Source organism: Cavia porcellus, unplaced genomic scaffold, assembly GCF_034190915.1.
Source record: "Cavia porcellus strain 051 isolate PalLab524CR breed Dunkin Hartley unplaced genomic scaffold, mCavPor4.1 scaffold_4, whole genome shotgun sequence".
Classification (NCBI taxonomy): Eukaryota; Metazoa; Chordata; class Mammalia; order Rodentia; family Caviidae; genus Cavia; species Cavia porcellus.
The window spans coordinates 66962897-66977406 of record NW_026947487.1 but is presented as its reverse complement, the minus strand read 5'-3'; the positions used below and the strand labels follow the sequence as shown (position 1 = coordinate 66977406).

Genomic DNA, 14510 nt, shown 5'->3' with positions numbered 1-14510 from the left:
TGCCGCTAAGCTAAATCCCCAGCCCCCATTTTCTTTCTTTTGATTTGATTTTATTTTGTTTTTGGTAAAGGGGATCAAAATCATGATTTTGCAGTTGGTTTTCAGTCACAGTCCAGCGCTTCTCGCCTGATGAGTTACTTAGAGCCACATCTCTGCGGTTGTTAGGCCCAGGCTGTTCAGCAGCAGCCGAGGGTACTGTGGCAGGAGGCAGGCTCACCCTCGGAGTCATCTGTGCGGGTGTAGGTGTCCACATGTCTAGCATGTAGAGATGAGTCATACTCAGTGGGGTTTCTTTGCCAGGTAATTTTATTTTCTCCATGGCTGAAAATAATTACCATGCTGAAGTGATATGCAAACATGACATTAGAAGGTGTTGAAATTCAGCCTAAACAGCTTTTCTTTCATTTTAAAAGAAAGCCAGTCTTGGGGGAGGGGGGAGAGAATGATGTAAAAATCCAGAGTTTTAAAAAAAGTATTGTAGATTAACTCAGTTTCTGCCACATGATGCTAATGGTGATGTTGTTTTATTACAGTTCGCTGTGTGAGGAGCATCCCTGCCTTTCTAGCTGAAAGACTGCACTGCTCTTTGAAGGTGAGTCTGGTCATTCAATGTACATTGTTAGTGTTCTTTGGGGAGAATGTAAAAATATTGCTTAATGCTGATGGAATATCCTACTTCTCTTCCACACTGGTGAGTTCCCTTTTGTAGTTAGTCTGCTCATTTGTCTCAGAGATTTAGGGTCAGGATCCCAGTCAGTGTAAGTATAGCAACTGTGATGTGTCACTGATTTCCTTCACTTCGCTGCAAGCATGGGCGGTCCAATGCCACACCTCAGACTGAGCCCCTGAGAGCTGGTGGCCTTGCCATGCTGAGTCCTCAGCCGTGCCTGTCTGTCTGTCTTTATTGTAGAAGGTGGGCTCTGGGAGTGACCCCCACGTGTGTCCTCACACCCTAGGTCAGGGCCTGGCACATAGGTGATGCTTACTTCTGTTTCTTTACTGAACATTTCCTGTGGCTCCGTGTGACTCTTTGAAGTGATGTCCAAGTGAACAACCCCTTCCCTCCCCTCACCCCTGCAGCCCAGCCTGCCCTCCTGTGTTTGGTCATCTCACGGACAGCCCCTACAGCACCTACCTGGCCCAGCTTGCTGAATCATCCGTTGCTCTCCAGCCTCGAGCGAGGTGCCTCAGCAGCTGTGGCCTTCTTTCCTTGCCCTCGCTGTGCCAAGTCTCTTCCTGCATCAGAATCTCCGCTTTGGTTGTCCTGTGGGCCTGGAATGTTCCCCTCCAGATCTGTCTGTGACAGACTCCTCACCTTTTCAGGTCTCGGCTCCACTGTCCCCTCTTGAAAGGATCTCTTCCCTGATTTTGCTCCATATCCTGTGGTTCCTTTCATCATTCTGAATTCCATTCACTAGCTTTATTTTCTTCATGGTTGTTAGTAGTATTTACTTGAGTAATCTGTTGATTTACACACGCTCTACAGCCAATAGGACATAAGCTCCATGAAGATAATGTGAATCTGTGTTGTTCATTTATCCCTGGCACATAGTAGATGCTCAACAAGTATCAGAAAGTATTGTTGATGCATAAATAAATGGAGTCAGCGTCTACCCAACTGCTCAGCTGGGAATCATATGCTCTCTCTGTTCTTCATCAGCTTCAAATGGTGCATCATAGTTTGTCAGTCTACCTGAATAAGCGTGCCTCAAATCTTCCCATTTTCCCATCCTCACCCCCTTCATCCTAGTTCAGCTCACCATCGCCCCTTTCCTTTATGACTGCAGTCACTTCAGATGAGTCCTTTGGGTTAGGCTTTTGTCCTGTTTCCTTAGCTTCATTCTCCTTCCCAGTAATCTGCTCCTCATGTCACAGTCACAGTGATCTTCTGAAACCTCGGATGTGACCTTATCTCCACACGCTTATGTTTGAAGTAGTCCATTAGTTCTTCACATCTAGATGAAGTTAGAATTTCATTTCATGGTTAGAAAGGGCTCGTCCCTCCAGACTCACCTCCTGTGACCCTCCCCACCTCATTATTTAAGCTTTCTTGTCCAGAAGCTTCACACATGCAGTATCGTCTGTTGGAACGCTCTTTCCTCTCCATTAACCCGCTCCGTCTTCCCCTAAGGTTTATTTACCTGCAGGAGAACCCCTAAGGTTCCCCTTAGTGTAAATGTGTCTTTCTTGAACATGGCTTTCCTGATCCTTACTCTTTCCTGGGCCCTTTAATGGATGCTTCTATGATACCCAGTATTTCCTGTGTGTGAGATTATGGTATTGTGCAATGGCCTGTTTTCTTGCCTAAAGAATTCTTACTTACAGACTTGGAAGTTTATCAAGCATATCTCGTCTCAGTTCTTCAACACTTTACATGGTGCTAGCATAGAGAAAGAACTCAGCAAGTATTTCTTGAATAAATGAGTAATGAGTTTGAGGGTAAAAGAATGAAGAATCACTGCAGTGGACTATTGTATGCACCGTTATTTATATCCTACAAGTCCAGGTCTATCTCTGTGCCATTTTGTGAGCAATGAGATTTACATTGTGATCACATGCATTTCATAATAGGGCGCTGGAACTGATGAGTTTACTTTGAACCGAATAATGATTTCCAGATCAGAAATTGACCTTTTGGACATTCGCTACGAGTTCAAGAAGCACTATGGCTATTCCCTATATTCAGCCATTAAAGTAAGTCTCCTTTTAAAAATAGCAGAACGTATTTCACCCATCTCTATTCACCTTCTTTCCCTTATATCCCTTCAGACATACAGACATATAATTTAGATTTCTCTCTCCTTGTCAATGTGTAAATGAGTTTTTCTGAGTTTTAAACAATTATAGCAATGTATCACTTAAAGGTAGTAACCCTTTTCAACTTTAAACTCCCAGACATATAGTAGATATTCAGCCTTTTAAAAAAATTTACTAACTTTGAATTTTTCTTCTTTTGTGAAATGAGCATGCAAGTTGTCTATTGTTCACATTGCAGTGCTTTCATTCAATTTTATGACAAGGTAAGGAAATAAAAATATATTTTAAAATTTGCTCATTGTGGGCTGAGGAAATAGCTCAGTGGTAGAACAGTTGGCTAGCACACAGGAGGCTCTGGGTTTGAGCTCCAGCACTGCAAATAATAATAATAATGATAATAATAAATTTCCTCTTTATATATGGAAAGGATATCATGGTTCTGCAGCTTGAATTCTGTTCATTTCAGTGTGTAGGGAACTTTCTAATTTTTAACAGCTGTCTATGACTGCATCATATATTTGTATGGAAGACCTCAACAGATGGTTCTAGTTTCTTGCTACTGTAAACAGTGCCATAGCCTGCACGATTTCATAGGCATATATATGTGATAAATTCTCAGCTATACAATTGCTGAGACACGTGATACATTGTTAATTTGGGTAATTTACCTTCCATTTTTCCACTTGCCTGAGGAAGGTAGAGTCCTTGTTTCTCCCCAGCCTTGAAAGAGAGGTTTGTCTTTCAATCCAGACAACCTTGTATGTTTTTATAATCTGATAGTGAAGGAAGTCTATATCTCAGGGTAATTTGAATGTGTATTTTTCTTGGTATGAGTGAAACTGAAGACATTTTCCTATTTCAAATGCTACTTATATTTCTTTTGCTGTGATTTTCCATGTTCTCTGCATGTTATTTATTCACTTGGGCGTTATCTAAGACCTGATGTTACATAAGGTAGATTAGCCTCTGATCTCATTGTAAATATTTTCCCCAGTGTATTTGTCCTCTGCCTTGGCTGAAGGTATTTTTCCCAGGCAGAAATTTTACAACTTATTCAACTGAATTTATCAATCTTGATTTTAAAAATTGATGCATTTTGTTTCTATCATTTTGAATGAGAATTTTCCTAAAATGTATTTTACTCCTTCCCCTCTGTTTTAAAGAATAAAATCAATTGTGGCTCTCAGATCTCAACTGATGTAATTACACACATAGAAAACCCCCCAAATTAGAATTCATATGGAAGTAAAACTGGCAAAATTAGGCAAGAAGCTTCCATACCTTAAGCTTATGGTTCAAAAGTCCAAGAGGCATCTAGCAATTGGCAAATAAGTGGAGTGTTAGCAGTGTTCCTTTGGTTGATTTTGCTGCCTCGAGCCCCTGATAGCATATGAAAGTGTTCAGGAGTGGTATCGGTGCTTGGAACAAACAGGATCTGAGACTGAGGTGGTCTCCCCAGGGCCACACTGTCCAAGTGAGAAGATGGATGCAGGATGGCTTCGCAGAGCTCCTGAGGCTGTGAGGCTTCCTTCCCTCCTCTTCCCCTCCACCCTACAGGGTGAGAATGAGCACTGGAACCTGGAGCTTCCTCAGGTCCGTGCTGGGAGTTGGGGCCTGGAGAAAAAGCCAGGACTAGAGGGGTACGGTGGCCAGCACTCCAGCAAGGAGTTCACTCTTTAGTGTTCGGGGGCCAAAGGTGGGAATAGCATCTTGTTGTCTCCACACCCTGACCCAGCTGAACAGTCGTTTCTGTGCTGTGCAGATCCAAATCCTCGGTGGCTTTCCAGCATTTACCTCACTTCAAGCACAAATGAGGCTGGAGCTTCTTGAAAGCGAAAATGCCCAGTCCTGGTCCCCGGGCTGCCTGGCTTTGACCATGTTCCTGTGTCACTTTGAGCAGCTGGAGTCTTCAATCCTACCCACCCTGTGGGTGTCCTATGATGGCCGTCCTGGGTCAGGCACAAACATTAGCCCAGGCCTTATGGCTGCTGTCTTGGGAACATTTCTGCCTCGGGCTCCACAGATGGCTTTTGAATGAATGAAAGAATTATCATTAATCAACTCAATTCATTCACTAAAATATTCTTTGTTTTTTAATCGGAGTCTTTGTGTTTGCACTAACCTTTTACAGAAAGAGTTGTACAAGTAACGTGAAGTCAAGAACATGGTCCAAAAAGCACCTGACTCTCCCTGGGGCTTAGCACAGATTTTGTCAACTGTTCACGTTGGATTCTATTTGAATTGAACCTGACACATTACAATAATTTCAGTCATCAGAGGAAGATTTAATAATGTTAACCAGATTGTACTTATTAAGGCAGAAAAGCAGACTCATACATTTTATAACAATTGTCAGTAACTAGGTTGATACACAAAAAGGGCTTTGAGTTCACCCTCAGTAAGCCAGAAAATTAAATCAGTAGTGACTGTCAGTTCCCCCGTGGCCTTGGTAATTGAGACTTATGGTACTAGAAAACATGTAAACTATTTGTAGTCGGATAAAAGAAAAATTCATCACTGAAGTGGTCAGACTGATTTGGAATAACAGAAATTTCTTTATTTTTACCATCTAAGGTACATTATTAGGTAATGTCATCATATTTTCCCTACTGATGGGCAAGATATTTTCAGATGGCCAAATTTCTGAAATTCAGATGAGAACAGGACCTTAATTCTTCCTTTCCCTTCTACCTACAGTTTAGATATTTCTCTATTTATCGATTCATATCTCAGGTGATAATCGGGAGACAGAAGAAGAAGAAGAATAGAAGTTTTAAAAATGTGTATCTCTTTTTACTTAATAAGAAAATATTAAACAAAAATGCAGATGAAGTTACATTTTGAAAATTGTGAGGATATAGCTCAGCGGCACAGTGCCTGCCTGGCAAGCACAAGCTCATGTGTTCAACTCCAAATACCGAGAGTACTGAAAGAGAGAGAGAGAGAGAGAGAGAGAGAGAGAGAGAGAGAATGAGAATGAATGTCAGACATTTTGAATATTGCCTTTGTCAGTAAATTATGTATCTGTTTAACTAGTACATATGTAAGTATTACAAAGGAAGATGTAATAGCTAACACAGTAAACTCACAATCTATGTGGAGGCTTTCAGTAGGCATGAAAAACTAATTAGATGTGGACTGGAGATAAAACTCAATGGAACATCATTTGCCAAACATGCGTGAAGCCCTGAGTTTGATCTCCACAAAATGAAACAAAATAAAACAGAATAGGTAATAGTTGAAATAACATAGAAAATTAAATATTATATTGTGGGGTAGAATGACAGAAATGTAGGAATTAAGAAGAAAGAAGTTGAGGGTTAGATAAGGAGTACTTCTTAGTGCAATGGGTCTTTAACCTACCTTTCCAGTCAGGCAGCAACATGAATTGAATGCTTCCTGTGGGTCGGACACTATGGGTCAGCAGGATGCCAGAGATGCCAAAGATCCATGCTCTGGAAATACATCTGATGAGAGGCCGGAGGAAAGTAGGTGTGTGATGAGAGGTCCTACTTAGGAGAATACTGAGAAATAAATTCCAAGAAGCAGGCTGAGTTCAGTTAAAAAGAGCTTTGAGATTACAGCTTTGCTAAGTGTGAAGGAAAGAGGCACTGTGCTCATAAAAGAGCATCTAACAGAATTTGATGGACAGGAAAGGCATCTCTGTAAGGAAACCACGATTCGGCTTAGAAAATGAGGAGAAACTAACAAACCAGTGACCAGGATGTGGGGAGCCAGTAGGACAGTTCTTATAAAAGGAATTGCAAACAGGAAAAGCAGAAGTTAGAGGGAACATAGTGAAAAATGAGGATGGAAAAGAGCAGATCATTGAGACTTTTTGGCAGTGTTTAAGGATTTTTGTCTCTAGCTTTAGAGTATGGAAAGCTGAGGAAGAAATGGTTTTTGTTTTATGGGGAAGGAGGTGTTTTTTCAGTGCTGGGGATTGAATTTGGGACCTCACATGCTAAACAAGTGCTCCAGTGCTGAGCTACATCCTCCACTCTTTGAATTTTGGGACAGGGCCTTGCTAAGATGCCCTGGCTGGCCTTGAACCCAAGACCTTCTTCCTCAGCTCCTGAGTAGCTAGGATTGTAGGTATGCATTGCCAGCCCAGGATGCCATGGAAGTGAGACAGTGTCGTGATCATTGAGACCATCCCTGGGACTGTGGAGAACAGGTTGGACATAAGGCAGAAGAGCTACAATGAGTTGGGGGCTGTCACATCATCACAGGGGCGTAGAGTCCTCCGAATTGGGGATCATGCAGAAAGAGGAAGGAGCAATTCTCAAGAGATGCTTAGAAGTTAAAACTCAAGGGCCTTGGTGGGATATCTTTGTGAGGTGAGCAAAGAAAAATTATCAAGGATAAAACCCAGGATTTTAGGTTGTGAATTTTCTGGCATATGCCACAATGCCGTGGAGGAAGCTCTTTTACTACAAAGTGAGGGCATTGTTGACTACCAGTGTCTGACAGACAGAACAAGACTCACAAAGATCAATAAAGGAAGCACTGAAATCTTTATATATATCAGAAACATATCTATTGATGTCTGTTGTATTTACTATGAGAGTGATGCTTAATCTTTTCATTAGATATCCCCCTAGAATTTACCTCAATAACAGTTTTCCCAAAGTGAAATTTAAGGGATAAGAAGTGAAGCGTGAGTAAAATAAATATGAAGAGAGAATTTTAGGTAATCCAGGTTAAAAGCTAAGTTTTACTCTAATGATATCGGTTGCATAGCAAATGCAGTATCTCTATCCCTTAATTGTTAAGCTCACTTGATATCTTTTCTCAACCCAGCCCTCTTTTTGGCTGGCCCAGGAAAAAGAAACCAATAGACACACCACATGGGGATGTGGCCAGTTCACAGCCAGGAGCTTAGGGGCAGGCTGTCTGGCTCTACTAACCTGTTAAATGGAAATATTTAGTGTTCCAGTCCCATTGCGTCAGGGCTTTGATGAGGGCTAAAGGAGTTAATGCACAGTAAGCACTTTTCTTTTTTGCACTGGAAATTCATCCCAGGGCCCCCTACATATTAAGTACATTCTCTGGAATGAGCTATAATCCTACAATTGAGCACTTATAGAAGTGTTTGATAAATATTAATTATTATAAAAGGTATAATTATTCTAAAAGATTGTAAGAAACTAATATTATATTTTAAATATACTAGTTTTTTATTTTTTAAATAAAAGTTTTATATTTTTAATATACTAATTTTTAAAGTCAAAATTGACATTTAGTTTTAGTGCATGAGGAAGAATTCAAACCTTACACTCTGGGGATAAGATGCTAGGCTAAAACATGATTACTCTGAGTGTGAATACCTGGTGGAATTACAGGTGCGTTTCAGTTAATGGTACAGCATTATGGGGCTCGGCCCCACGTGAATTCCCTAGTGCTGTCGGGTTTGATGCATTTTGGTCACTCATATTCTGCCTCATTTGATCCTCTCTGTTGGTCCTGTTTTTTTTTAGTCTGATACTTCTGGAGACTATGAGAACACGCTGTTAAAGATCTGCGGGGGAGACGACTGAGTCAGGATCACCCCTCAGCTCCCTGCTCCCACAAAGGTCTTTTCCAACACCTCTGCCTCCTTCTTTCCTATTTAAGCTCCAAGCAAATGTAAACCAGCAACTTCCTTGCCTCACAGTAATTGTCTTTGCTGCCCAGCAACAACAAAAACACAAATAATTATTTTACAGCAACTCACTCATGATGTAATAGATTATGAATGAAGTTTCAAATGTTATTTAGAATTTGCAAATATTTCTGTTTCAGAAATGACAATGTAAATCATTAAATATAAAGCAAGGTAATAAAAATTGTTGCTTTCATTACATATAATTTGTCTACTTGTTTTTAGAGTCTACCAAAATTGTGTGGTGCCTAGTGCCAACTACTAATGATACCTTAAAACACATATTTTCCAAAGCTGTTGCCACTTTTTAAAATTTTTATTTACTTCTTTATTAATCAAGGTCTTTAAAAAAAGTTAAAATGTAGATGTGTGTGACCCTGGCCTGCTTGTTCTACTTGTGATCAAGCTAGAGGGGCAGTGCCATTAATCTGAGCACTTCCTGTCTGAACAAGTGTTTCATGCTAAGTATGACTTTCCCAAAAATGGGTATTAAGGATGAATCAAGTGTTGTTGTATTGTTTTCCTGTACGTCTGCAAAATTATGCCTCTAAAAAAATTCCTTCAAATTATCTTTGAATGAAACATAATGAGAAATATCTGAACAGACATAAAGTATTGAAATTTTAAAAAAATCCCCTTGGAGTCTGAGCTAGAATAAAAATGACCATACCGCAGGAGTGAAATGTAAGTTGTCTTTGTCACTGAAATACAATACCCAAGTTGCACAATTTAAAGGAAGAGAGGTTTATTTTGGCTCATGGTCAGCTGACCCCAAGGCAGAAATGACCTGGTGTCAGAGGGTCTGGCGGAGGAAAGCTGCTCTAGTCATGGTGTTCAAGAAGCAGTGAATGGAGGGAGGAGCTGGGAGGGAGATGCACCCTTCCAGGCCATGCTCCCCAGTAACTCATCTCTCCATACCAAGCCCTTCCTAACAGCGCAGTTAGCCACTGCACTCATCAGTGGATGAGTCTCCTGATGAGTATCATTGCCCACTATCTGATCACCTTCCACACATGAGAATTTGGGAGTGAAGTTTAGATCCAAACCATATCTTAAATCTAGGACTTTTACTCAGTTCAGTTTGCTGGTAGTCTTTTCTGAGCTCTTCCAGAAGGACAAAGAAGTGATATCTTATTCTGGGATTTCCACAGTATGTGTGGGAGTAGAGCACAGGGGTTGAATACACTAAGCCTGGTTTTAACTCCCTGCTTTACTCCTGAGTAACTTAGTGACGTTGGGAGCTGCTAACCTCCATGAAGCCTGAGCATTCCCACCTCCAAAATGATGACCACAGAGTCCCCAGCTTTGTCATAGGATTTTGTACAATTAAGTAAGATGCTGTCTGGGAAAGCCTTGGCCATATGCCTTGAAGGAGTAAGAGTTCAGTGCAGTTAACCATCACTGTTGCAACCAAGCAGCATCAAAGTGACACTGACAGCATCACGGGCATTCGTCAGCTGGTGTCATCTAATCTACCACACAGCGAGCCCCGGCTTAGTAAGTGTGTGGGAAACAGAGGGGACTAACACTTATTTCCTTTTGCCAGTGAGCTTAAAATCTGTTGAGAGAGCTGTGAGCAAAAAAAACACAACACTGTATCAAATGCAACTGAAGAAGTGATACTGTGGGCAGGAGGAGGGACCTCAGCCTTCCGAAGACTGAACCAGTAAGAGGGGGACATGCCTGGGAACTCACATCACTGTGAAGTTGCCTGGTGTTGGCATAGTTCCGCTAAAAGCTTCAGGCATGGAGCTCAGGGAAGAGGGGAGGTGACCGGAGGGGTCAGATCACATAGCTGTCCCACACCATGCTGCATCATTTGCAAGCACGAAAGCATTGTGGGAAGGCCATTACAGGAGGATGTCAATCCAAAAGTTTTATGGATGAGGGAACGTACTGGCCCATTTTCTCTTACTATAACCAAATACCCAGGGAGGGAAAACTTTATAAAGAAAAGAGATGAAGGGCTGGGGATTTAGCTCAGCGGCATAAACACCTGTCTTGCAAGCAGGCGGTCATGAGTTCGATCCCTGGTACTGGTAAAAATGAAAAAGACAAAAAAAAAAAAAAAAAAAAAAAAAAAAGAGATGAATGGAGCATGGTGGTGTATGCCTGTAATCCCAGCATTCGGGAGGTTGAGGCAGGATTGCTGTGAATTCAAGGCCAGCCTAGGCTACATAGTGACACCCTGTTTCCAAAAAAAGGAAAAGAAAAGACATGTGTTTGCCTCATAATCTGGGATTCAGATGCCCACATCTGGTGATCATCTGCTTTCAGAGGCTCAGGGGACTCAAGTGACAAGAGACGGGGAGAGTACAAATGGTCCACTGTCACCCTCCTCTTATAGAGTCACCGATTTTCACTCATGGGGGTTCCACCCTGACCTTACTGAATCTTAACTGTCTCCCAAAGGTCCCCACCTATTCGTTGGGATGTTTCCAGCTTCTCAATACTCCATAGTGAGGATTAAATTTGAACACTTTGGGATAGGGGATCAGTGAGGGATGTGCTTAGCATGTGCAAAGCCCTGGGTTTTATCCCCAGCACCACACACACACTCAGCTTATGAACTCTTGGGGACATGCTGAGGTGATACCCAAACTATAACAAAGAAAGAAAGCAAACTTAACAGTATAGTTACTAATTAATAGTGCAGGAACTTGCCATAAGAAGAGGCAGGCTTTAACACGGGCCACCAGACTGCTGTGTCCAGTCCATTAACCATGCTTAACCTTGGGATCAGTCCCATCCTGGGGCCATGGTTCTTTTCTGCCCTAGAATGTTTGAAGGGAGCATTTTGGCCTGCCTTGTCACTCTTTATCCCACATGCTCAGAACACTGCTGGACCCATAAAAGGTGCATAGTAAATTTTCCTTGAATACACGGAGTTCTTTTTACTATCTGCATTTGAGGTATGCAAGCACATTGGAGTGGCTACTTAAACATTCCTCAGTGTTCCTGAGCCTCAGCTTCTGGCGAGGCTTGGAGAAAAGTTTAGAAATTTCATCCCCATACAGAGCACTTTTTCCAAATTTCTTCCTCCCTCCCCTCCCCCTCTCCTCCTTCTTCCCCTCCCCCCTCATTCCTCCTTTTTTCATTCTTCCCTCCTTCCCTTTATTCTCTTAACTCATTCCCTCACTTTCTCCTTTCTCCCTTTCCCCCTCCCTCTCTCCTTCCCTCCCTTCTCCTTCTGTCTCCCTCCTGTCCTCCCTTCTTCCCGTTCTCTCTTCCCTTCAGCTCCTTACCCTGTATGCTTCTCCCAAGTCATGAGCCCCTTTAAATAAAGAGCTAAAGACCAGCCTGAGTCTCCAGTCAGGAAAGAGACAACAACAAACTATGAAAAGACTGCATCTTCCCTGCTTTCTGGAGACTTGCCAGTCACATCACAGAAAGGGACAGCCACTCAGCCATTCTGAATGTCAGGGCCTGTGCTGTGTACCTCCGGAGTTCCTAGCCCAGGACCTGCTCATAGTAGGTACACAAGAAATATGAATGGCAGTGATTTGTAAGATGAGGAACAAGAACTTTCTTGCCATTTGTGCCAGATTATTGTAAAAAAAACCACGAGAAATGATTGGAGCTACCTCAAAAAGCACCCAATGCTGTTAAAGTGTGATTTCAAATTAAAATATTGTAATGAAAATAATCAACTTTTGTTTCAAATGCAAAATGAAGACATCATATTCTGAATATTGTGCTAAGTATTTAAGATCTCATTTGTAGAACTGTATCATTTATTTGTCTTAAATACTATTTTCCAAAGCAGAGCTTAGTTATATGTGTCAATATTGCCCCATTTTACAAATGAGGAAATAAGGCTCCAGATGGTTAGGAAGCAGCCCAAGGTTATCTGCTAGGGAGGCCAGGGCTTGGGATGCAGGTCAGCTGGCCTTTATACCTGGCTGAGTGAGTGTGGGGCTGGGGAAGGGAGCAAAGATCCTAAGAGAACACTCCAAAAAGAAAAGTAACAGAGGTAATGAAAGAAAGCCAAAAAGCTCTCTACCCAGCCGTCCTGGTCTTGCCCTTAATGTCTTATATCAACTGGAGGCCACTGAAGCATTTCTCATTGTTCTGATAGGACGTGGCTGTCTTCAGATGGCTGTTGCTAAGGATCCTACTAAAGAACCACAGGACTTATTTAAGGATTGAAATGCCTGAGTATATGATATAGGGACAGCACCATGAGGTTCCCATACCTGTAACATTAGGTTACCTTTCAAGGACATGTATTCCTCGCCTTTCAAAGGAGGACAATAATAGCATCTTCTCTGTAAGATGATTTTGTAACTAAATGAGGAAACATTTGGATGTTCCACAGAACACATAGCACATGTTAAAGCTTCAGTACCTGTTAGCCTAATCCGGGCACCAAGGAATGTACCTACAGTGCCATCTATGTGATTTTGTTAGGAAATTTTAATTATAAAAATTTAGTTTTAATTGTAAAATAACCTAACAGGATAGGTACTGTTGTTACTCAGTAGGTGAGGCAGGAGGATCACCTGAACCCAGGAGTTGGCGATCAGCCCAGGGCCTACATATGAGACTCTGGCTCACAGTGAGACAGAGGGAGGATCTTGTTAGCCCATGCCATATTTCTTTTGTAGTCTTATTCAAGGCCTTGTTTCATTCCCTCCAGTTTCCACAAGGTGGCAGGTCAGCGTCAAAGTGCACCCCATGGCTTTGTGGCCAAATGGCAAAACTTTACCTTCCTTTAGAATAACCCATATGGGTTATCGGTTATTCTGCTATCAGTTATAACAAATGTGGGTTGTTTGGAAGTGTCTTCTGTGAAATGTTTGTTATGGACCAGGCATTTTACTATTGCTGTAGATTCCGTCTCATCAGAACACTCAGATCCCTTGATTCAATTCTCTGGTCTCTCAGGATTCCCTCTAAGTGTGTACTAACCCTGCCATGGGTCACCTGCCTAAGCGAGCATATTCAAGTCAGCTCACTAACCATATAATTTAGTCCTGGAGGACAGCTAAGGAGAGAGCCGCAAGCTAGAAGAAATGCTGGGCCCCACTGGGACTGATGAGAAGTTTGTACACCTCATTCGAGAGCAATGGGCCCATAAGGACCTTCAAAAATAGCAAATGAAGATACTGAAAAGAAGATTCTCTAGCATGTTTGTAACGGCATTCTAAAGGAAATGTTTAAATCGTGTGATTCCAACTTTTCTATATCTGCTCCTTTTTCAATATCAGTTGTATACAATTGATCACCTCTAATGTCTGAGGTTTTACTCGGTTTTTAGATCATTCAGGCTTCCTCCATTACAGCAGTGTGAGAAGCAACAAGCAGTTGACAAATATTTCACCTCTTTCAAGTTTTGTTCTTTAGATGATGATAGTAGTACTTACCTAGCAGAACTGTGCAATCAATGAGGTTAAGCACAAAAAGAATTTAACTCAATAAAAACTAATTACTGGTAATTAAATTGGTATAGCCTTGCCCAGTACTAGCAGCCAGAAAATGCTCAATAAACATTTGAAGAATAAGAAAGGACAGCATATAGTAATATCTCTAAGATTGGCCTTGCACATCACCAAGAAAATACTCAGTAAAAGCAGTTTCAGTGTCAAATGTGTTTACCTCAAATGGGAAGATGGTTTCCCTAGAATTACTTCCTGCCTACCAGCCTTTCTGTGCCTTAGTTTCCTTGCTGAAAAGCTAAGATGGCAGTAGCATTTTGGGTTGAGAACAGGTGTGGGATTTCAGTTAGCACCAGCACAACATCTAAACCTGTTAAAGTGCTCAAACAATGTTAACCATTGTTCTCTGGCTCTGTTTTAAAGCCCTACAATAGCTCCTACTCATCCACTGGGGGAATTTTGTGATGTTGAAAAGCTCCCTTCCAGTTTGCAATTACGAATGAGGATCAAGAAGACCTTTGACAATTTCCTACCTATGAAGCCTTGTGTTTTATGAAGCATGGAAAGTATCCCAAATGTCTTCTCAGAGCCCTCCCAACAAATTGACAGATTCAGATGCTTCCCATTCACTTCTGTATGTCTCCCGTGGGACCACGGGGGTCAAATGAGTATTGGTTGCTTTGTGCTTCTGCTGTTTTCCTGGTGCTATATTTCCTCCAGTTAGAACAAAC

The 14510-nt window shown here is 41.7% G+C and overlaps 1 protein-coding gene across 1 annotated transcript in view; it reads left to right on the top strand.

Annotated features, from left to right (window-relative positions):
* Nucleotides 1-8607, top strand: part of Anxa3 (annexin A3) — a 66428-nt gene extending 57821 nt beyond the window's left edge. The window contains exons 11-13 of the mRNA XM_063247216.1: nt 534-592; nt 2572-2694; nt 8238-8607. Coding sequence (XP_063103286.1) covers nt 534-592; nt 2572-2694; nt 8238-8297 — 242 coding nt within the window. The 3' untranslated portion in view covers nt 8298-8607. The remainder of the gene's footprint in view (nt 1-533; nt 593-2571; nt 2695-8237) is intronic.
* The last annotated feature ends 5903 nt before the right edge of the window (nt 8608-14510 follow it).